This window comes from Chamaea fasciata, unplaced genomic scaffold (assembly GCF_029207755.1).
Source record: "Chamaea fasciata isolate MVZ Bird 193981 ecotype frontalis unplaced genomic scaffold, bChaFas1.0.hap1 SCAF_2, whole genome shotgun sequence".
NCBI classification, from domain to species: Eukaryota; Metazoa; Chordata; class Aves; order Passeriformes; family Sylviidae; genus Chamaea; species Chamaea fasciata.
Genome location: NW_027094087.1, coordinates 4,396,786 through 4,419,620, shown reverse-complemented (window position 1 = coordinate 4,419,620; position 22,835 = coordinate 4,396,786). Strand labels below are relative to the sequence as shown.

Below are 22,835 nucleotides of genomic sequence, written 5' to 3'. Positions count from 1 at the left end.
CATCAACCCCTACCCTTTGTCCCTTCTGAATTCTTAAAAGAGTCATTCACTGTTGGTCACTGGTATCCCAGGACATTCTTGTCATTGTTCCTTGTTGCTGCACTAGGAAGCTTCAGTTTTTGTCACCACTGAGTTGATTTTTCCAGGCGTAAAACCACAGGTGGTGCTGAAACAAAATATCCTGCATTTCCTTGCTGGCTTCTAGAGCTCCTCAACATCCCGTTGGGAAGTGTCATTTCGTTTTTTCTTTTGAACTTTTGGTACTACAGCAATGTGTGTTTGTGCCCCTTTCAGCTGGACACACAGCTGAGATCAGGTGGGCAGGAATTTCTGTTGTCTGGTATCTGTTTTGTACTGAACTGACCAGAACCAATCTTCCAGGCACAACAGAAACCACCTCCAACAACACGGCAACAGTGATTTCAACAGCACCTCCAGCTTCTTCAGCAGTGACATCACCCTCCCTGAGTCCTTCCCCTTCTGCCTCAGCCTCCGCTTCAGAGGCATCCAGTGCCAGTGAGACCAGCACAACACAGACAACCTCCACTCCCTTGTCCTCCCCTCTCGGGACCAGCCAGGTGATGGTAACGGCATCAGGGTTGCAAACGGCGGCAGCGGCCGCCTTACAAGGAGCTGCACAGTTGCCTGCAAATGCAAGTCTTGCTGCCATGGCTGCTGCAGCAGGACTAAACCCAGGCTTGATGGCATCCTCGCAGTTTGCAGCTGGGTAAGGATCCATTTTGCACACCCTTTTAGGTGAGGTGACGGAAGAGTGAAGGAGAATTCTTGGGATAAATTGCTTTTAGGTATCGCCGTCATTTATCTCACATTCTGAAGGTTTACTCATAGATGGCAATTGACCATTCCCATCACAGTACACAAATACTGTGTTCATTTTAAGGGTGAAAAAGCTGTGTTGCAGTGATGTTGTTGTTTGATAAATCATTCATCCCACTGCAGAGCTTGATTTAAAAACTGCAACTTACCACTGAATCACAGAATCTGTCCTATTAATTGTAAAACAGAGAGATAGCCTAGACCCGCTTCACATCTCTGTATTCATTCCTCCATCATGAGCAAGAAGTTCTCAAAGATGCAAGATGATGTATTGTCGAAGTTGTAATTTTAGGAATGTTGCTCAGACAATTGTTTCTTTAATTCCTCTTGATTTACATATTTCTTTTCTGCATTTGGGAGAGGATGATAGTTCTCTAACAATTAACAGTTTTTCCCAAAATACTTTACAAGAATATCTTACACCAACAATCAATGCAAGTCATGTGTTTACAGTGCTTGTACTTCGGGCATGTCATGAACCCCTCATGGAGCTGAAAGTAAAATAATCCAAAAATAGCCCTTAATCTCTGGTCTTTTCTTCCTCCTTGCCCTCCCCTCCCTTCCCCCTTTTCTAAAAATATGATGGTGTACTTTTGAACAGTGAAAACCTTTTCTCAAAAGTAATACTCTTTCTCTTTTCCACTTCTTCCATGATCTTGCTTGCTGCAGAGGTGCCTTACTCAGTCTCAATCCAGGGACATTAGGTGGTGCTCTCAGCCCGGCCCTGATGAGCAACAGTACACTGGCAACTATTCAAGGTCAGTAGTGTTCCTTTTAATGCATCTCTGTCACACAACTTCGGTTTACGCACTCTGGTTTTGTCTGCCAGAGACCACTGACTCCTCAGCACTGGGCATAAATAGTGTAGGAGTAAAGGTTTTACAGAATTAAATGTGCAAATGCATTTTGTGGATCACAGAGCTGAGGGCAGGTACAACTTAAATAGAGAATCAGAGCTGTGTATGATCTTACAGTGATTTAAAGAGGCGTTTAAAATACTGAATATAATCTGGAATTTATTTTGTTGTCCTTGCCTCATTGGCCTGTATCTCTAGCAGGTTAGAGATTTGCTTTTTATAGCTCTTCCACAGTCTGCTTGAGCAGACTTGCACCATTCATTCTGAGGTCTCCTGGGAGGGCAGTTCTGAGCAGGTCTTGATCCTGAATTCTTGTCTTCATGTATATTTGAAAAGAACGTACAACAAACATCCTGCCTTCTAAAATCCTTAGGTAGAACTTGAAATACATAAATTCACATACAGAAGAGTAAATACTTATTTGTTTTGGAAGCAGCACAAAGCCAGAAGTTACCACTGGCTTCAGCAAGAGCTGTTCCGAGTTCGTAGTTTGCCACCTGTAAAAACTGGGTGGTACAAGTGTCTAAAAAGCTCGGTAACCTGTGTGTTCAAATATCCTCTAAACTAGCTGAACAAATCTTGTTTCTAGGTTGCAAGAAAGAACCATTTCAAAAAGTGTCACAGATAAATTTAGGAGATCATAATCTAAGGCAGACTGAACGCTGTAGACCCCTGAGAGTAAGTTGTAACAGTGGTTGGTTATATGTCAACATTTAAAATGTTACGCTCAAGGTTACATGACCTTCTCCATCTTGTGATAGCTGTCATTTCACATGAAGCCTCATCTCAACCCTTCCCAGTGCAAGTTGCCTGGATGTGCAGGCAGGAAACATAGCCCAGTATTGTGCTAAATGAGCTGAAGAAAAACACAGTGGAATTAGTTTAGTAGCAAATGAAAGACGCATTTTAGTATCCGCAAGATCTTGTCTGATGGGTATTTTGGAGGAAAAAAAAAAAAAAAAAGCAGCCTATGATGAGACAACTGCCCTCAGTGATTTAGAGAGCACTCATATCAGAGAAAGGCAAATGCAGAGACCCTTGCTTCTAGGCACATTTTGCATTGTTGCTTACTGCTAATCTTACCTCCTCCCTGCTCGACTTTCCCTTTTTTAGCTCTTGCATCCGGTGGCTCTCTTCCAATAACATCACTGGATGCAACTGGAAACTTGGTGTTTGCCAATGCTGGAGGTACCCCTAACATCGTTACTGCCCCTCTGTTCCTGAACCCTCAGAACCTTTCTCTGCTCACCAGCAACCCAGTTAGCTTGGTCTCTGCAGCTGCAGCCTCCGCAGGGGCCTCTGGACCAGTCGCCAGCCTTCACGCCACCTCCACCTCAGCCGAGTCCATCCAGAACTCTCTCCTCACGGTGGCCTCAGCCAGCGGGGCCACGTCCACCACCACCACTGCCTCCAAGGCACAGTGAGCCGGGCTGGGCTCTGCTCCAGCAGCCTGGGTCACTGTGCGCTGGGATCGGCTGCCAGCCCGGGCCGTGAACTGAAAATGCCACGGGCGTCCTCTCACCGCGTTGCTGGGGACGAGAGAGAGAGAGAGAGAGAGAAACGCAGAGAGAGAGAGAGAGAGAGAGAAGGAAAAATATTTAAAAAAACAAAAAAACACACAGAAAAAAAAAGGAGAAAAAAAAATAAAAAAAAAAAAAAAACAAAAGCAAAACAGGAAGGATTTAAAGCTGGGACAGACATTTGCCTAATTTTATAATAAACACTGTCTTTTCAGGATCGCTTCATGGATCGGAGAACTTTCTAACCAAAAATGTAAAAAAAAAAAAAAACTAAAAAAACCACAAAAAAACTAAAAACCACAAAAACACAAAAAAAGTGAAAGGACTACTTATCATTTCCAGCAGTCACAATGACAAGTTAAGGTGGGTTATCAGTTCAAACATAGGAAGGGGATTTCTTGGTTTTTTTGGTCTAAATATCTTTCTTTTTTAATTATCATTTTATAGGTCTGTTGTACAGGCCATTATGTCATACAAGGTGTTTATAATCGTATCAATCATGTTGGGGGTTCCTTTCTTAACTGGTACAATTTAGGCAGGCCTGTATTACTGGTGTATCTCTATTATTATTATTATGATTATTATTATTATTATTTTTATATATATAGTTTGGACGCGTTTGTCTTTTGCTCCTGGATTATTTTCAGCGAGCTCCCACACCATGGGGGGAGGGCGGGGGGGTCAGAGAGGAAGAATGGAGCACAAATTGACTTTCTGTCCTAATCTTCTGGAAATGTTCTGATCAGTTTCCTCATCCTTGAATTTGTCTAATGCCTACTTGTAGGGGTCAGAAGAATTTATGTTCATCATTTGTGCAGGAAGCTCAGTGCAGCAGCAGAGATCATCGCTGTGTGCAAACTTCCAGGCTGGTCTCTGCTTTTTAAGCAGAGGTAAGAATTAGCTCCAAACTGCCGTTCTCCTTCTCTCAAATATTTAGACAAAAACGGCCAAATTCTGCTCTTAGCTTCGTGTGCTTGGTTCCTTTTACTTCTGAGAGCGGGATGTGACCTCTCGACTGCGGATTGTGTGACAATACTGATGGCTCTTCTGTTCCAGTGATTTCCTTTTGCTGTGCAAGAGCACACAGAAATATTGAAAAACCATCCTGACCCAGGCTAATTGGCAGCACGTATAGCAGCATTTGCAGTCCTAGACACCCTCTAGGTGAGTCGGTACCGGATTTCAGAAGGTCACATTCTCCCCGTTCATAGCAATATTCCTTTTCTGATGCTTCCAACAGTGTTTAGAAGAACTTCCTAGTAAAAAAAAAAAAACAACAAAAAAACAAAACGCTTCTGGCTGCAAAAGACAGCAGCCAGGAATACGGGAACAGAAGGTGCCATTGTTAATGCCAACACAACAGGGCCACTCTGGGGCTTTGCACACATCTCGTGTGGTCTCTGAGCTGCAGGGCTGCAGTCGGCGCCTCTGGCCAGCGTCCCCGGCTGACCTGGCACTGGAACTCACTTTTCTTCCTAAGGTTCATTCTGATCCGTGGAGCAAAGGATATTTTTGTGGATGAGGAAGGAGTACTGAACTGTACAGAAGTTAGATCCGTATATTCTTAAATATACAATCTAGTATCTGAACCAAAAAAAAAGAAAAAAAGGTTTTTAAAGAGAGAAGACTGGATCACTGCAATGCAGTTCACGTTGAACTTTCCATTCCTGATGGATTTAAAGGTTTCTGCCATGTGTATAAAACTAAATTACTTTTAGCTAGTGAGGGTATTAGAAGAGTCCCTTTCCCACCACCCCCTTTTCTTTTGTCACCAGAGTGTCCTAAAATAATGAGTTGATGCAGCTATGTTCATTTTGTTGATGATTCAGGGGGATCCTGGAGCTTCTCATCCAAGATCCGGAAGGCAGCAACTTTAAACTCTACACATGCTTTGGTTTGTGGCCTGAGCATGTGAGATTTGTGTTTGCACTCAAGTGGCAGAACCCCTTATCTCTCCCCCCACCACCATGGTTTTGCTCTGTTCATCTCTAACTCTCCACCTTCCTGTTTTACTGATATTTAAACCAATTACCCCTAAAACTTCAAAACTAGTGAACTGCAAGCAGGGAAACTAACAAATGTCCGTCCACCGTTTCTTATGTGTTTTTGATTTTTTTATGTTTTATTTTTTTAAAACTAAGCTTGAACCAAAGTCAATTTCTAGCAAGCTGCTGTACTAATGGACTAGTTTGTGTAAGTGCAGTTCAGATGCAGAGAGGCGATAGATGCTACTGACAATTTCTTTTTCATTTGTCTTTTGTTTTTATTAATTTTATATAAAAGTTGCTGCTTGTTTTTAATCTTTTTTTTTTTTGGTTGGTTGGTAATTTGTGTTATCCTTGGGGCAGACTCTTAACTTGATTTTAATTTGTTTTCTTTTATTTGATGTATAAATAGAATGGCAATGTCAGAGGATTGTTAATCCAAGAGGTCCCACCTTTGTCCCCCCCCAGTATTGATGAATCTCAGTATTTTTGATGTGTCTCTACATGTTCAGGCTGTGCAGGAGACTTTGAGGGCTATGAATAATACTGCAAAAATGGCAATGGCCCACAGTAAAAACTTCAGAGCAGCAACAGGTACAGCTGGGTGAGCTTCAGGGAGGTAGGGAAAAAGTAGAGGAGAAGATGCTGGTACCCACTGTGCTGGTCTGGAGGCCACAGCACGGTCTGTAGTTTCTACCAAAGGAATGCAAGTCCTTGGACTTGTTTGGAGTGAAGTAAGAGGATGGGGAAAACGGCAGCTGAAGCGTTTGTTCCTGACTCTGAAAGTCCCTGCTTACTTTCACGCCAGTGCAAAAGTACAATTTATCAGGAAGCTTTTTTTGTTGGAGAGGGGAGACCACCGAGCTTGTCTCTGGTGGATGCCCTCCTCCCCGAGGGTTTTGTGGTGGGGTGGGGGGCGTGGTCCTTGCAGATATCTAGGAAACACAAAGAAAGGTGGGCCTTAAATCAGTGGAAAATCCTCTCTCCACAGTTCCAGGAGACTGTGCCATTAGCTGTCTGAATGAGTTTTCATGTCCCATTCTTGCTGGTTTGTGGTTGGGAGAGGGTCTTGTTGAGTACATATCTGGAACACTAATGCAGCTTGGATGGTTTATTTATTATAAAAATCTGCTTTTTTTCCTGACTACCTTTGCATTGGTCACATGGCTTTGGTGTGAGCACCTTATACCCCTTTACCCTCCTCTTCTCTACCCCGTCACCCTCTCTGGGGCCCAGATTCCAGGGAATTTCTTAGCAAGTTTGGTTTGTTGTTTTTTTTTTTTTTTTCCTGAGAGAAACTGGAAACTCAGAGTAGCCACATATCCAAAACACCTTGGTTTTGTTTGCAGAAGCTGATATAACACCCGAACAGCACATATCCCATGGCATCCATTGCCGGTGTGCTCTGGTTCCTTGTCCCCCCAGACATCCCTGTGACTGACTGACTGTTGTTCCTGGAGCCTACTTTTCATCCCTATCGGTGTTTTTTCCTCATGGATGCTGGCTACCTCCAGTGTTTAGGTGAAAGACAGAAATCGGACTGGCAGTGGGTGTATATCTGCCAAGTTACGGCACTTGTGCTCCTTCAGAGAATGAAAAGAATGTGAGATCATGTACCAGAATTTAGCGGAACTTCCTTTTTTAAATCATCATCATGCTGGCAGCAGAAATTGATGCATCTGAAAAGAAACAATAACAATTGTGTACAGACCCAGTGAATATGAACACAAGAAGTTTGGTGGTGTGTTGGAAAAGGATTATAGCATCTCTTTTTCGGAGTTCCATGTCTCCGTATTTAAAGGTGAGAGGGTTGCTTTTCATAGTTGCAAGCATGTCACAGTACCCAGGCAAGAAAAGAGAAGGTGAAAAACTCTCCCTGTGGACTGGGATAGTTCCAAAAGCAAGAGATTTCCAGGGACACATACACAGATATGCCCGAAAGGTCGAAAATAGAGAATGGCTTCAGGAGTTGGTCCTGTAGCTTGGTGATGACATTTTCTTCTGATCTTAAGAAAAACATGTTTTGCTTTAGCACACTTTGGTCTCCTTAGAACCCACTCTCCACAGTCACCGTGGAGGGATTCACAAACAGCCCAAAGAAAGTACACACAGGTGTGTGGCTGCTTGCAATTGTTACATCTGCTTAGATTTCCTACAGAGCATTTATTTTGTTTCTGAGTTACTGTACAACGTGTTAGTTGAAGTACATTTTTATCATTCACTGTGTGGTGGTGTGGATGTGCACGTAGACATCTCTTGGAACTATGAACTAATGTTCAAATGCCACCCCTGTAAGCCTCACACGGGTACTTTGACACATTTCTGCAGTTGAGTTAGTGAAGGACACAGGAGAGTCAATTCCTTAACTCAGTGCACATTCCTGCGAGGCAAAGTTCCTTAAAACAGGAATTCCCTCTTTTTTGTTGTTGTTGCAAATGGAGCAGCACAACCCTTACAGCTGGAGCCATACCACAGATACTAAACCAAAGCAACATCTCAATTTACCTTAAATATCAATTCCTATTTTCTTAGATAAAGAAATATATAAAGATACAAAATGATCTTAAAGAGACAGGTGTTTTGGGGTGGATAAAATAATGCATGATCCAAATTTTCAGTGATACTTGGTTTTAAACTGGAAGTTTAAAGTGTAGGTGTTTTTATTGCCTCATTAACTTTATGAAGAGTCACTATTCCCTGTTCTTGTTCTGCCTGAAGTGGTTAAATGCTGTTTTTCTCCACACCCTGTACCCCAGCAGGGCCTGTCTGTCCCTGTTGGATGTTGCCTAGGGTGGAGTATTACCAAAGGAATAAGCTGGCCTGCTGCCCCCCCACTGCATTTGTGGTTGTCAGTTCTCACACAGCCAACTCAAATCCCTTTCTATTTTTGCAACCAGTACATCTGCCCTCTCCCTCCCAAAGTACTATAGCAATATAGAATTCAAGACACCTATCTTGCACAACTTCTGCCCTTCTCACTCATTAAAACTCTTGCAGCTGCTTGTGAGTTTCTCTCTTCTTTCCAGGGGGGAGTCCCCTAAAATACTTTAAAGGTATTTGACAGGAGAGAGATTTTGTCAAAAAGTTGTTGGCTCAGAGTTTCTTAAGATGCTCGTACCTTTTGTCTCCACGATGTGAGTGGTACCTGGTTCCCTCTGTGTCACTGCAAGTAGTTTCAGTGCTTTTGGAACGATGAAAAGCAATTCCTCTATTTGCATATCTTCACAAACGGACACAGTAATACATGGAGAAAAAACCTGATTTTTTTCAGCTTATCTATCTACGCTCGATCTGTCTGCCACTTCTCCCAGGATACTCCAAGTGGGGACATGCTCTGAATTTTTACCCCTGTTGGGATGCTGTTTGGAGGGCGTTAGGGAGATTGCACTGAAATTACAAATAGTTGAACTGTGGGAGAAAAGACACCCTTTACTCGAGTAGACAAATAAGGTCGGCATGTAGAACGTATCAGGTACTTCTTCTCTGACCAAATTCCTAAACATGAGGCAGCCACTGAGCTTTGTCTTGGGGCTGCTTTTAGGTCCGTCAGCGTTGCCCTGCTAAGAACCGTCCATAACTGGAATAATCTGGGCCCCCTTTCTCCCTCCCTGTCTCCATCCCTCTGCCTCTTTCCCTCCTTGCTCCTTCCCCATCTTCCCTGAGCGAAAGGTAGCACCATACAGCTCTGAGAACAATACTTGTGGGTAGCAGCTGGCTTCTGGCACCTTCATAAAATACCTCAGCATAGCTTAGCATTGTCGCAGAACTGGTTTTAAACTGAAAAAAAATCAGAAGAGAAAAGCAAACTTTATAAATAGTGGAGATAATTCTAGCTGTAGAGTTTAGTTGAACTGATGGTTTATTATGATTGATAAACATGATTATGCTGTATGTATTTGAGATCCTGTTTATAGGTTACAACTTTATAGGGTCGGGTGGGGGTGGGTGGATGTTGGGGGGAGAGAAGGGGGTTTGACTGTGTTAGAAGGAAAATGTTTGCTCATAAATTTTTTTCCTTGTATCTGTCTTGCCAAAGGAAACATTTTGTCGCTCCTGGGTTTGGGATTGTTGTTTGGTTGGTTTATCTGTGGTCTAATCTGCAGCACAGCACGTGGTGGCATGCAGGTTACTGATGGGGCTGCTGTTCAGGGTCCTTTCGAGTGTGCGCACACTTCCCTCCCTCTTGGCCTTCCCTTGCCCCTCGCTGGGATCTGAAGATGAGGCAACAAATACCGGGGAGGCCCGGGGGAGAGATGGCTGTACTGGGCTAGGATCCACCTCGGGGCTGGAAATCCGTTTCAGTTGAGTTGAGTTGCTCCAGAGCTGAACTGGGTCCGCTGTGTTTTAACTCCAGGGAGGGACAAGAATGGTTGTCGCATCTTAATCTATCTGGGAGAGCAAAAGTGAAACAGGTTCCTTTTATCCCCCTTGTCTTGTTACTGAATGTAGGGCTTGTAGTGCTTGATAATAGGTGGAAAACTTTTTAAACACTTCCTTTTCTAATAGCAATGCTAATCCTGTCTAGACCAAAAACTATGAAAGAAAAAAACCAAACTGAGAGAGGTGAAAGCTAACCTACTCCTAACACCTGGCTGGTCTGCCTGAAAGGGTTGGAATACTGTGAGACGGTTGTGGGAGAGGAGCTTTGCGGTGGTGTTGGCGAGGGACCCGGTCGTTCTCCTGGCCGATGTCTCGGTGTTGCGGTGGGAGTAGCAGAAGAGCGAGTGGTTCTTGCCTTGGGAGGGTGTTGCAGGCGGCTCCGTGCGGGCTCCAAGGCTCCCTTCCCGTTTCCCCGAGGCTGCCGGAGCGGGGGAAGAGGGCGAGGTGTGCGTGGGTGGGTGTGTGTGCGAGTGCGTGCGAGCGCCAGCCGGCGCCGGCTGCGTGCGGGGAGCGAGAGCTGGGTTTCTAAAGGAGCTCGACTCCGCTGGGGACGGAGAATTCCCAGCGGCCTCGTAGGGAACCAAAGGCACTGATAAGTTGTCAGCTCTGCTGTTCTCAGAGCGGGTAAGAGGAAAAGCTGGGTGGGGGTTTTTTGAGCTTTGGGTCAGTGTCCCTTCCTCTAAGGACCTCATCTCTTGCGGGTACTCCCACCTTTTCTGCATGGAGTTGCTTTGGCTCTGTGAGGACAAACGGTGTCTGGGGTTTGCCCAGTGCTGCGGGTCTTAGGCTGATGTTGGGATACAGTCAGGGAAAACTGTTTCTTTCCTTCAAATGTGGAAGCAGTGTAGTCCAAGGTCAGAGTCTGTTCAACAGCTTTTGCATATGGTCTTTCTCTTGAGGGAGGGACCTTGAAGACTCCTTTCTTTGCTCCCCAAAGTAGCCTTGTACGTGTTCATGTATCGTGCTATTGGGCTGAGCTGTTTTATCAGTGAACTTGGTGAGCTCTTGTGAAGAAAGGGAGGGAGGAATGGGGAGAGCGGGTTGTCCAGCTATTCTTCCTCCGGACACCGATCGGGTTGCAGAACTTCACTGAAAGCTTTACTAATAGAATTGTTGTTCTGACATTATGTAAAAGTGGTATTAATATTGTGTGACTTTTCAAAGAGCTAGTTAGATTTATAGATAGGTAATAGGGATATTGAAGAAATGACTTCTCAAAGAAAAGAGCACTTGGAACAAAAGAAGTGGAAAACAAGGTGTGCTTTATGGAAAACAAATCTGAGGAAGGAAATGAAACAGCTTGTGGGAGGCGAGGGAAGACGATACCCTTTGGCGTTCCTTAGTGCTGCTGAGGCTCGGCCCCAGAACTGGAACACACCCCCTCTGCCTTATTTCATCTCTCTACCAAACAGGACATTGTCAAATAGCTCAGACCAAAATGCTGATCTGTCTTAAAACTGTGTCGGTCTGCTGGGGAATATTCTCCGGCAGAGCTTTACATAATACCGGAAGATACTTAATTTATCACGTTAGCTTCCCCTTCCCTCCCAAAAATTGTCTTGTCTGTTGTAGGCCCCACTTCAGGATTCACACTGCCTTTGCTGAATTCTGTGGCAGCGGCTGCGGAAGCCCTGTTCCCTGAATGTCAGAACTTCGTGTGCGTTCCAAGCCGGCACGTTGCGGTGCTATAAAACCCTGAAATTATTGAACAGTAGGAATCCCGAGACCTTAGGGAATGGCATGCCGAGGGGCAACTCGTTGGAGATCGCACAACGCCCTTGAGAAACGATTTAGGAACAAGAGCACCCGTGACAGTGTCCTGAGAACAAGGCAGTAGAGACAAACCCTCTAGTTCTTCCCCCATTCACTCTGCACGTGTCGGCCTCCGTGACCCCGGTGCTCCCTGCGCCTGAGCGAGTCCGAGGGGACAACGCAAAGAGAACGGCTTGGAGCTCGGGGCCGCTCCCCGCGAGTTCCCGGGAGCCGGGGCACAGCTCCCTGCAGCGCGGGGAAGGGAAGGCACGGCCGCGGGGGCTCGGGGAGGGCTGGAGAGCCCCGTGTGTCCCCGTGTGTCCCCGTGTGTCCCCGTGGGCCCCCGTGTGCCCCCGTGTGCCAGCGCTCCGTGCCGAGGGCCCGGGCAGGAGCTCCTTCGTCCCCGCCAGTGCCGTTGTTCCATTTCCTTCCTCTGTGGTAGTATCTAAGGCTAGGTGTGAGTAGGTGTGGGGTGGTTATCCGCCACAGGTACAGGAGCTGTCGTATACCTCATTTCTAACTCGTAACTGAGTAACTTGCTTTAACTTTCTCCAAACCCCACAGAGTTGCCAAGTCTGCCCTCCCTCCTTTGATTAACACTGAACTCTGGCCTATAGCACCCCGTGACCTGCAACCTGGGGAGTGACCCCCTAACGCCTCTGAATGTCGCTGCTTAAAAGCTACTGCAAAGTGAGGGCAAATTGCAATCTTATCTTATTTCCTTTGGTTACAAGGGGTCCTCTTGATTAGTCTGTGAATATCCACTCCCTCCCCTCCACTCTCCATGGAAAAGGGCCACCCACGCTGCCTTTTCCCATCCCGGAGCCACGCTGAGCTCCAGGGCCTGGAGGCTCTCTCAGCCCAGTGCTGCGTACATGCTACTCACTTTTTAACATGACCAAAAAAAGAAAAAGGAAAAAGAAAAAAAAAAAAAAAAGGATAGAAATCTCCAAATACTTAATTTTCTTCTTTATTATTTGACAATCCTGTATCCCTTCCCCACTGCCCAACCTGGCCAGAAGCTGCATCCTTAACCCGGTCCATCTTTATTTGAATGTAGTTCCCCTACTCCCATGGGAAAGAGAAGCTTTGTCAGGTCACGGTGGCTGCTATAAGTCGGGAGGGGGAGGTTTCTTTGTTTTGTTTTGTTCTTTTAAAATTTCCAGCCAAAACCAAAGATTTCCTAATGATTGTATAAACTCAAAACAAACAAACAAACCAAAGACAAAGGGCGTCTTCAGCACCAAGCCCACCTGTGAGGCCGGCCGGGCCAGGGTCGCTGCCCGCCCGGGGCTCCAGAGCCAGCCCTGGGCAGCACCTCCCGGCTCCGGGGTGAGATCTGGGGCGCAGGCGCTGGGAGGGGAGGCCGGGGCTTCGCAGGTGGGTTGAGGAGCTGAAGACTTGGGTGCAGGATTGGCTGCTCTGCTGGGTGCTTTAACCCTCTGGGGGCTGGGTGATGTTGATTAATACACGCTGAGGTGCACTTCTGAGCTTCCCCCCCCTTTCACTGCTTGGAAGAGGCTGTCCTGTCGTGAGAAATCCCTGAAAGAAGAAGAAGCAGCTTTTCATTTCTCCTCTAGTTCCTTTTTTCTAGATTTCTTTTCTTTTTGCAGCACCACTGTGCAACTATGCATTGTATTTCTCAACCTTTTATGCTAGGTAGATGCCTGTGACTTTTTAACTTTTGGGGGGGGATTGCAAATGGAGGAACTTTTTACATGGATCTTTTTAATCTCAGTTGATTGGGGGGTGTTTGGTTCTAGGGTCAGACAAGCTCTATCCCAAAGCAAAATCCAAATGTTAATATTATTAGCCTGATGCAGATACCAAAGATAATTTCTTTCCTGCAGAACCTTAGACTTGTGTATTAAGTACGATTACCCAGCACTTGCATTAGTCTAACCTCAGTAATTCCAAAGCTTAGATGTATATTTTGGTATATTTCTGGGATATTAAAAAATTGTCGTTTAAATTCTTGTTTGTTTCAGTGTAATGCTCTTAAAGTCATAGCATGGAGATAACTGAACTTGTCCTATTCTTAGTAGTTTGAAATAATAGTATTTTTGTATGTTTTGGGTGTGTCTATGTATGTATTAACATAACGGTTTTCACTGCCTAGGTGTTCATAAATAATAATAAAAGAAAAACCGACTACAAAGGGTTTTTAAACTGTACATAATATTCCGTGAGGAATTTCCACCAGACCGCCAATTTGGATCGCATTTTCACTGATGGCCGCTCCCAACTGGGATTCTTTCTTTCTTTTTAAAGAGACAGCATGTTCTTTTTTATTTCCCCCACTGACCTGAGGTTCTTTCTCAGTGCCGAGGGGGTTTCGTTGTTTTTAAGGGGTGAGCCAAAGAGGAAGTAGCTGAAATTTTGTTTTCAAAAAATATTTAACCTGTTAGTTCGAAAACTACCCCTTTGTAGGAAGAATTGGGAGTGGAAAACCAAGCCCTTTCTTCCAAATCTGATAATAATTTTCAAAGAAATGAGGATTTGTGGATGTCTGTGATGTCTGGGCAGTCCCTTTTTGCTTTTTTTTTTTTCTTCTAAATAAGACAAGTTTTTGGTCCTAATGGTTTCACTGCTCTGCGCAACTGCCTGCTTACACTGGCTGGGAGGTTTTTTTTTTTCTCTTGCCCTTCCTCATACACTGCATTTTTACACTTGAGGTCAGCAGAACACTTGAAATCAAGGGCCATGATGGGAGTACCCTACCCAAACGCAACCCAAGCTTTTCTTGAGACTGAAATGTGAGAGTCCCACACATTTCAAAACCTTGCTGATCACACTAAGGGAGAGGAGGAAGGCGAAATGCTGTCTCTTTAAAGATGTCCTTTATTATTATTATATTATTATTATTATTATTTTCCCAGTGGTTGCCTACAGATAGCTGTAGGCATTGAGAGATTGTGTAGATTACAGTAAATCAGAATGAAAAGGTAGATTTTGTGTAGATGCATTTGTCTGCTGTAATTTTTTATATATATTAAACTTACTGTAATTGTACAGTTCATTTCTGTTGTAAACATCATTAAACCATTTTCCAAGTGTTTTAACATGTATGCACTTGTTTGTAGTTTTTAAATGTGTCGGGGGGGAGGCTGCTTCCCCTTCCCCCGTGCATCAAACTGGGCCAGAAGATTGATCTGTGGTGCCCTTTGTCTTGTCAGACTGCAGGAGAGCCCGGGCTTTATGCACTCTGCTTGAAGCTTTTGTTCTAATTCTGTATTTATCAGCTCCTCTCCTAAAAGCAGAAACAGCTTCAGTCGCTCCCCGAAGGCAAAGAGGAGACTCAGCTCAACCCCACGGTGAGTCGCCCCAAAAACCAACGTTGGATGCTTTTTGAAATCAAGGTATCCATTGATATATAAAGAGCATAAAGGGGATTTTTTTCCCCTCCACCAAAGAATTTCACTCCTATTGTTTGGTGGTTGGTATTTCATGCTGCCAAAACTTGTGATTTCTACATCTTGCAGATGTGGTGATTTAGAAAAAAGAGAAAGCTGTTTCCAGCGCTCTTTGTTCCTGCACTGAGTGCTTTGCAGCGTAACTTTACTGTAATTTTCAGCTCAGCTGTCTCAGTTATCACCCAGTTCTCTCAATTTTTCTTGTCACTGCAGTGAACGGTAAAGGATCTAGGAATTTTATTTTTTTTTAGCGAGAAACATTCATTACCATGTCTCAGTTTACTTTTATTTTTCCTTTAATTTATTGCAAATATTCCTTAAAAGCTACAAGCACCTACTTCAGGTACAGTTTTACTGCTAAAGAAGTAAAACTGCCTTTGAACTTGCATAGCACCCACTTCAACAAGTTTTTCTGCTGCTAACCCACCCAGTCCCTGGAAAGAAGACATAACCTCGTCTGGGCAGCGCCCAGAGCAGCAGCTCTTGTTCCCCGCAGCCTTGCCTTAGCTCTGCTTCTTCTGTGAGGACTGGTGAGACGGCCTGGTCAGTTCCTGAGTCGAGGTGAAAAATTCCTGGTTTTGCTGGGCTGGATTTGTCCCTGCTGAATTCCTTCAGGCTTCACTGTGCAGCCTGGCGAGGCCCGGGCAAAGCTGAGGCTGCAGCAGCAGGAGGTGAGTATCCCTTTGATACCTGGGTTTGGGGCACTTCCCAACAGCCCAGCCCAGCTTCTGGGATGTGTGTAAGAGCTCCTGTTGGAATCCTGTCCTCCTCAGCTTCCCTGGGAGATGGTGCTGCAGGGTTCAGGCTGCTTCAGACGGCCTGAATGCCTCAGGTAAGGAGCTCGTGCCATTCCCAGTGCTGCTCGCTACACACACACACGGGACTGTGACACTGTTTTATTAATTGATGAAAAACACGTGACATTATTGAACTGGCACCTCTTTGGAGTGATGCCTGCACCTTTTAGAGGCGGCCTCATGAGAGACTGGTTTGGAAACTGCATTTATGTTGGGTTTTGTACAGTTTGTTGTCTGGAAGTGATAATAGGGGAACCTATCTCCTTGTTTTCTTTGTTTTTCTGCCTTCAGAGAAGTCTCTCTTTCAGCTTACCTGGCTCGTATTTATGGATGAGTGGCAGTGCCATTGCTTGATCTTTTTGGGGATGTTGGTGCTCGTTTTCTTCCTACTGGAAGGTTGGCATTCAGCCTCTCTACTTCACTACTGTAACATCATGTCACTCTTTATAATTAAAGAAAAAAAGTTGCTCTCCACTGAAGCAGTTTTTTAAAGGCAAATTTAAAGTGAAAAGGGTGCAATAGTCTTAAGATAAATACAACAGGAAGTAAATACAGCCCAATCTTTGCAAAATGTTTAAATGCAATAAAGCCATAATCTCATGTCTTAATACTCTGGAAAACAAGGAAGAGCTATAGGAATAGCTGTGTTTGATAGAAGGTGTGGTCTGGTCCCACAACACAAACCTTACCAAAACAGAACGAAAAAAAAAATCAGCCTAATACCCCCTATAATTGGAAACAACTTTACAGATATGTACATTCTAATAGCAGAAGCAGTTGCATGATTCAGGAGGAGAAGGAAAGGGCCAGGTCCAGATTCTGTGCAGCAACCCAGGGAGGTTCTCGCACACAGAAAACACGCAGTGCTTGTGCTGGATGACAAAGGCTTTCCCCCCTCTCCTCCCCAGAGCAGGTGGGCATCTCTCACTGTTGCCCATCCCCTCTGAGGCTCCCACTTAGCGGGGGGGCAAAGGCTGCATTTGGAGAGCGTCATAAGTGTCCTTGGTTGCTGCACTGAGCCCCTGAAAAAGAGAAAAGCAGAAAAACAGGTGAGGGATGAGTGTGAGTGCTTTCTTCTTCCCGGCTGACTGGCAACAACGTGATGGCAGGGGCTCAGTCAGGAGCATAAGTCTGATTTTTTTTTTCCCCACTACAGAAGTTTTTACTCCTGAGTCATTCTTTAGTGTTTGTGTGGTGCAAATGGCTATTACTTACCTGAAGGCAAGGTACATCTCGAATAATTGCTATGAAAATATGACTACAGCAAATGATCCTAACTGATTCTGCAGATCTTTGGAGGACATTTTATTTGTGTATTATTAAGAGCTAACTGATGCTAGAATGAGGATGGATAATTATATGAACAGACACGAAATCATGAACTTTGGGCTTCTCTTTGATCTGGAAGGGAAGTCGGGTGCAGCTCTGGGTAAGTAAGTTGGCAGTGGGACCTCAGGTGGTTCTGAACCCCGGGAAGCATCCCCTGACAGCCCTTCCAGTGATCCCAGTCCTTTCCCTGCCAGCCTACTCAGGTAAGGCAGCTGTGCCCTGTGTTCCTGTGATCCCAGAGCAGGGATAGCTGGGGCTTCCAAAAGTGAGGAGTTAGCGAGACACCTGGTGCCTGCTTGGGAAACTTCCAGCTGTGCCTCCCTGACAGTGCCATGGCATCTCCAACCACTCAGGAGGACAGGTGAGGGCAGCAGCTGCGGGAGGTGGTGCCTACCTGGTAGAGACCTTCATTCCCTTTGCCTCGCCGCCTCTGCTGCTTTGGGAAAATGAAACAAGCATAGATTGGTTAATGGGTGCTTTCCTGATTATGCAAAAAGAAAGAAGCCCCCGAGTTCCCCCATGCTCTGCTGAGGGTGTACAGGATGTACCAGCTGTGCATGGCCTGGCCTCTGCTCTGCACAGGAAAGCACCTGGTGAGTCTGGACCAGCCCAGACATGCTGCAAGGGCTGCTCAGGAGAAAATAGAGAGGATAGGAAATAAAAACAAATTGGTTTGCTTTGCTGACATATTTTCCTGTCATACTGTTGGAACGTTGTTATTTCCTTGATTCACTGTATGTATAGAGATTTGGCAGCATCTGATTATTTAGTAATGGATTGTATCACAAATGTGTCAAGGAGTAGTGCTTGTTACAGTTAGAATTGCAGCAACCTTTTAAATGATCGTATATTTGGCATGGGACGAGGTGCTTTGGTGTTCTTGTCCCTCCAGAAACAGAAACATTCAAAAAACACGGTGCAACTTTATAGCCCCGTAGCTCATAGACAGAGCTTGACTCTGGCAGAGGAGCATTAGAATAAAAAAGGGGAAAAGATTAAATGTTGGTGTTGCTTCAGCATTTCTCAACACTAAACTTTGTTTTGAAATGCCCCTTTTTTCATGTGTCACAAGGAAATGAAAGGTTATATATATATATGACACTTTGACATAAAATAGAACCTGTGTAGGTCAGAGCAATTTTTCATTTTGCCATAAACAAGTGTCCCCAGATGGTCTGTTTTCAGCACAAGCCCCCCTCCCCCAGCAGTTTGTGCACAGAGCTAAAACTCTGCCTCTGCTGTGGCTGGAGACGTGACTGATGTGTGCCTTCTTAAGCACTGGAGAGCAGAGCTGTGGGAAGGAGGACATTTCCCCTATTCCATGCCTGAAGTCAGGCACAAGGAGGGGCTGACACTTGCTCTCCTGATCCTGGAACACCAGCCAGCCTCAGCAGCCCTTGGAGGGGAATCCATAAACCTGCAGCTCCCAACTGCTCTGGAGAAACATGCCCCAAAATCCTCCAGTGCTGCTGGATTCACCCATCTCACACCCTCTGCCCTCAGCCAGGGCAGCCATCAGGGGCTTTCTGCCCAAAAGCTGAAATGTTTTCTGATGCCACGCTTTCCCCAGGAAGGAAAATCAGACTCACCTCTCCCTTCATTCCAATCTCACTGTATGCCTCGCCCATCTTGTCCTTCTGCAGTGCCTGCAGGCAGAGAGGGAGAGAGAGTCAGTGTGGCAATAGAAAAGCTCAGCCAGCCCCTGGGTAGCCACATCTAAACGCAGCTGATCTCAGAGTTCAACAGCAGTGAAGGTCTTGGAAACGAGCTCATTTCTCAAGAGCCAAAACCCAGGAAGACCCAAGACATGAGAATCAAACATTCCTGTATCTGTGCTTTGGGGCACAGGCCACCACATTTAGCCAGAGTCAAATCAACTCTATCAAAAGGTTCCTAAGCAGCCCCTCTTGGATGCGTTGGGATTTGGCCACAGGGGCTGGAGTCCATGCACAGGAAATACTGCAGCAGCAATCACATGGGATGGAGGTTGGTTAGTCACTAGCATTAGGCATTAGCAGGTTTTTTGATCCAAGTTCTTTTCCACATCTCCCCCAGTGTTTTTCTTCTGTCACTCAGAAGTGAGCAGAAATTTTCTAGCAAAACCAGAGGATCTGAGGGGAAGAGCTGAGTGGAAGGGAAGGCAAGTCTTGAAAAGCAGCTGTTGAGTTTTGAACCAAAGCTGAAATAGGGTAGGGGGGGGAAAGTCTCCTATGAAACAGAATCTCTGTTCCCAGCCATCCCTCCCTCTCTGCTCCCTCCAGAGTGCTCTACTCACAGTATAGACAGTGTCCTGAGGATTCTTTCTCCTCTGCTGTGAAAAAGAAGAAAAAAGTTGCCCATACATTGCACTACCAGCATCCTCCACCACCTTGTATGTGCTTATGCATTTGCTCCATGGCCCACCTACGGCCCTACGGACTTTCCCTGCCCATTCCAGTCCATCCTGCCTCCACCCACAAGGCTCTGTTCAGACAACTTGTTCTGGGGAAAAATTAATTTCATTTTAACATCTGGTAGAACTTAGTTCTTCGCTGCTCACTCCCTACAGCTGTCACCCGCTGATGCAGGAGGTCTTCCCTCCCTTTTCCTTTGAAAGTGACGGGCTCTGCAGCAGAAGGGGCTGTTTTGGCTGCTGCTCTGCTTTGCGGGCGCTTGTTTGATGGCATCAGAGGCCGCGGGCTCTGTGAAACACCCACCGCTGCCGGGCCTCCTCCGCATCCGCCCCGGCCCGGGTGTCACATCCCCCCGGCTGGCTGCGAGCTCCCAGCCGAGCGAGGGGGCCGAGATCAAAGGGGAGGGGGAGCTTCGCTCCCGTCCCGCCGCGCCGCCCGAGTTACGACACAAATCGCGTCGTTCCCTGGCCAGGAAGGCGCTCGGTGGCTGCCCGTGTGAGCAGCGCCGTGACACGGCGGCGTGGGAGGCACCAGATCAAAGGACAAGAGCGCGCACGGGCCAGGAGGTTACCTGGTGTCTCCCGCCCAGCTCGGGGTCTGCTCCTCGCTTTCCTCCCAGAACATCGTAATCGTCTCTGTGCGAGCGGGAGAGCTTCTGGAACAGGAGAGCAAAGGCAGTGCATGGACACCGTGATCGTGAGGTCACAGATCTTAACACAGTGAAGGAAGGGAACCCAGCCCAGCTCACAGGGACTGTAACTGAACTAGAAATTATTTTTACTCCCTAATGCAACTGCCAGCGATAATGTCTACATTTAAGCCATGGAAATGACACAAAACTGCAAGCTGTTGCACCAAGAACCTTTCCTAAGTGGAAATGAGTTGAAAACTAGAGAGCATGAGGGAGAAGGACTCTGACTTTCATGCTTCCTCTCCCACTGGAGACCAAAGATCCACGAGCTTTGTTTTCCTTGCAGAGCTGCTCATTACATTTGCATCAAGGGGCTACAGAAATTTTATGCCCAACACAATTCTCAGCTGGGAAAGGTTCCCTTGGACAAAGGCAAAGGAGAGATTTCAGGTCAGAATAACACAGCTGACAGAGTGCTACTTGAAAGATGACAGGCTATACTTCAACTGAAAAGAAGTTGCATTAGTGTTCATACATTACAGAGTTAAACAGAACTCATCACAGGATGTGGCTATGGTCAAAAGCGTGAGAAAAAAAAATTAGAAGACAACTAGACATAGCAAAAATAGCTACAGTTTAATGCTGCCATGAGTGGGCAGGTCAGTGAGGAGAGCCAGGCAGGATCTTGTCTCTGTCCTCTTTCACTGCCTAAAGATGCTGCCCATGGTCAGGGCACGGACAAGGCACATCTCTGCTACGACCTGGTACAACAGGGCTTGCTGTGAGGCAACGGGAAAGCTTGGGAATGGAGGCACAGGGGCTCCTGTGTGCCTCAGGCTCCATGCACTTGAGAGCGGAAGAGCTGCCGGTGCCCAAAGGCAGCCCCACAGCATTCCTTGGCATTTGCCCTTTGCCCAGTCCACATCAAGCAGCAGCAGCAGCAAGAGGGGCTGCACACACACCCAGAGCTCTCACAGGCCTGTTTGTTCCATGGGGCAGCACAACCAACAGCCTGGGCTCCTGCCAGCCTAGAGCTCAGGGCAGCAAATCAGGAACCAACAACATCTGGCCAGAGGGGTGACACCAGCAGCTGCCCCTGTGAGGTTTTACCTTTCCTCCTTACATGCTGGACACAGCTACAGCCTACTCATTAGCTGGATCATCCCAAGTTTTTGTGGGCAACTCACTGTCTCTAAGGGCCCCCAAAGGTCTGCATGGATGGTGGGTTAGAAAACAAAGAGCAGCAGTTACTCACATTGTACACGTCATCCTGGCCTGGTCGCAGCTGTGGTTCGGAGGCCTGGCTGAGCTGGAAGAGAGACCATTCCATGAGCAGAGAGACAGTGGCTCCCCTCAGTCCTTTCATTCCCTCTCTCCTACCAGTTACTCCCATCAGAAACAGGGCAGCCCACAAGCAGCTCCCTGTGGGGCTACAGGCAATGCAAACCCCTGCTGCAGCAGCACTTCTATCCACACACCAGCCTGCCCTCAGCAGCCAAGGCATCAGATTTCACATAACACCAGCTCACAAAAATTGAGTTTGTTCCCTACACACCTGCACACCTCAGTTTTGTCTCTCTGCTCTCTTCCTGTCCTAATCTTGTGCCTCCCTGGGACTTTGGTTCTTGGGCGTCCTGCAGGGAATCCCTGCACCCCTCCGGAGCAGCACGTGGCCTGCAGGGCTCTGGTGCCACCACAATAAGTTGATAGCTAACAAATAGGTAAAGGATTATCCCTTCTGTAGCTGCTCTTTGGCTCAGCTGCTCACAATAGTTACGAGCAATCAATTGCTAAGCCAAAATTTCAGGTAAAAAGGGGCAGTTTTGGGTCAATGAGAGCAGCTATTTTGTGTTGTAGTCTTTAAAGAAAAACCCTGTCAAACTACATTCTGTATTGATTTACTCTTCTTGAGTTATGATCACATTCAATTCTTTATTAAAAGTAACATTCTAGCTCAGTCTATATTTAGGCATAGAATCATGTTTGTAGCAATTACACAAGTCCTCTCCTGTGGTTGTTTGGGTTTTGTTTGCATCATCACACTCATAGTATCAAAGATGTCTGAATTATTGAGACATTTTGAAACATCCTTCACAAGCTTGCCATTTTCCCTGTGTTTTCTGGGTATCCCCTCCTCTCTTTCCAATGACACGGCAGGAGAAAAAAAAACTCTTGATCAGCCACTTCCCATCTACAAAATCCAGAATCTCTGATGTATCCGTAAGTGCAGCATCAAAACACTCTCATACACTCTTGCCCCCTCCATTCATGAACCTTTGGAAAGAACTCCTTTAGGTTGCTCAAGTGGACACCAGAAACAGAGGGGAAAAAATAAAAAAAGAAAAGAGAAAGCAAGCAAAAAAATTGAAAGGTCTCATTCTAAGAGATGGTTTCCCTCCAATCCCCAGTCCAGCTCAGCTCTCTTACACCACCAAATCCAAATGTGTCTGTGTTGGGTTACACTGACCTTTGCCTTCACAAAAAGGGCTGTCATGACCACTGCATAAATGAAGAGGAGTCCATCCAGCACGTAGCAGAGCCGCGGATCTGTGAGGCCAAGAACTGATGCAGCATCTGCACAAAAATATCAGATACATCAGCAAACAAAGTCATTTCTGTCACCGGGTGCTTGGCAGCGAAAATGTGGCAGTGCTGCATAGCACTCCACAGAAAAATAATAGCCAGTGTGGGGGTAACAGTGCCCCTTTACAAAGGAGATGGAATTCTGAATATAAGATTTATAGGATTAATCCGGTCAAAAAAAAAGGACCATGGCAAGTGCAGCCTTCTCTCTAAACAGGTTCAGTTAAACCAGACTGTCCAGGACCTCAGCCAGCTGAGAGTATCTCCGTGGACAGAATTGTTTGCCAACTCCCCTAAACAACACAGGATGTTTATTTTCTGGGGAAAACCCAGCAGCATCTCCTGAAGGGATTCATGA

General features: G+C 46.0%; 2 protein-coding genes across 7 annotated transcripts in view; one reads left to right on the top strand and one right to left on the bottom strand.

Annotated features, from left to right (window-relative positions):
• POU2F1 (POU class 2 homeobox 1) overlaps nt 1-9,131 on the top strand; it is a 107,677-nt gene extending 98,546 nt beyond the window's left edge. For all 6 annotated transcript variants that reach the window (XM_066208037.1, XM_066208028.1, XM_066208020.1 and 3 more), the window contains 3 exons: nt 382-727; nt 1,507-1,595; nt 2,808-9,131. In XM_066208037.1, the coding sequence (XP_066064134.1) occupies nt 382-727; nt 1,507-1,595; nt 2,808-3,118 (746 nt within the window). In that variant the 3' untranslated portion in view covers nt 3,119-9,131. The remainder of the gene's footprint in view (nt 1-381; nt 728-1,506; nt 1,596-2,807) is intronic.
• Nucleotides 9,132-12,926: 3,795 nt separating this feature from the next.
• Nucleotides 12,927-22,835, bottom strand: part of CD247 (CD247 molecule) — a 49,597-nt gene continuing 39,688 nt past the window's right edge. Inside the window, 7 exon segments of the mRNA XM_066208002.1 lie at nt 12,927-16,563; nt 17,265-17,306; nt 18,460-18,516; nt 19,146-19,181; nt 19,835-19,918; nt 21,150-21,203; nt 22,362-22,468. Of these exon segments, the coding sequence (XP_066064099.1) occupies nt 16,498-16,563; nt 17,265-17,306; nt 18,460-18,516; nt 19,146-19,181; nt 19,835-19,918; nt 21,150-21,203; nt 22,362-22,468 (446 nt within the window). The 3' untranslated portion in view covers nt 12,927-16,497.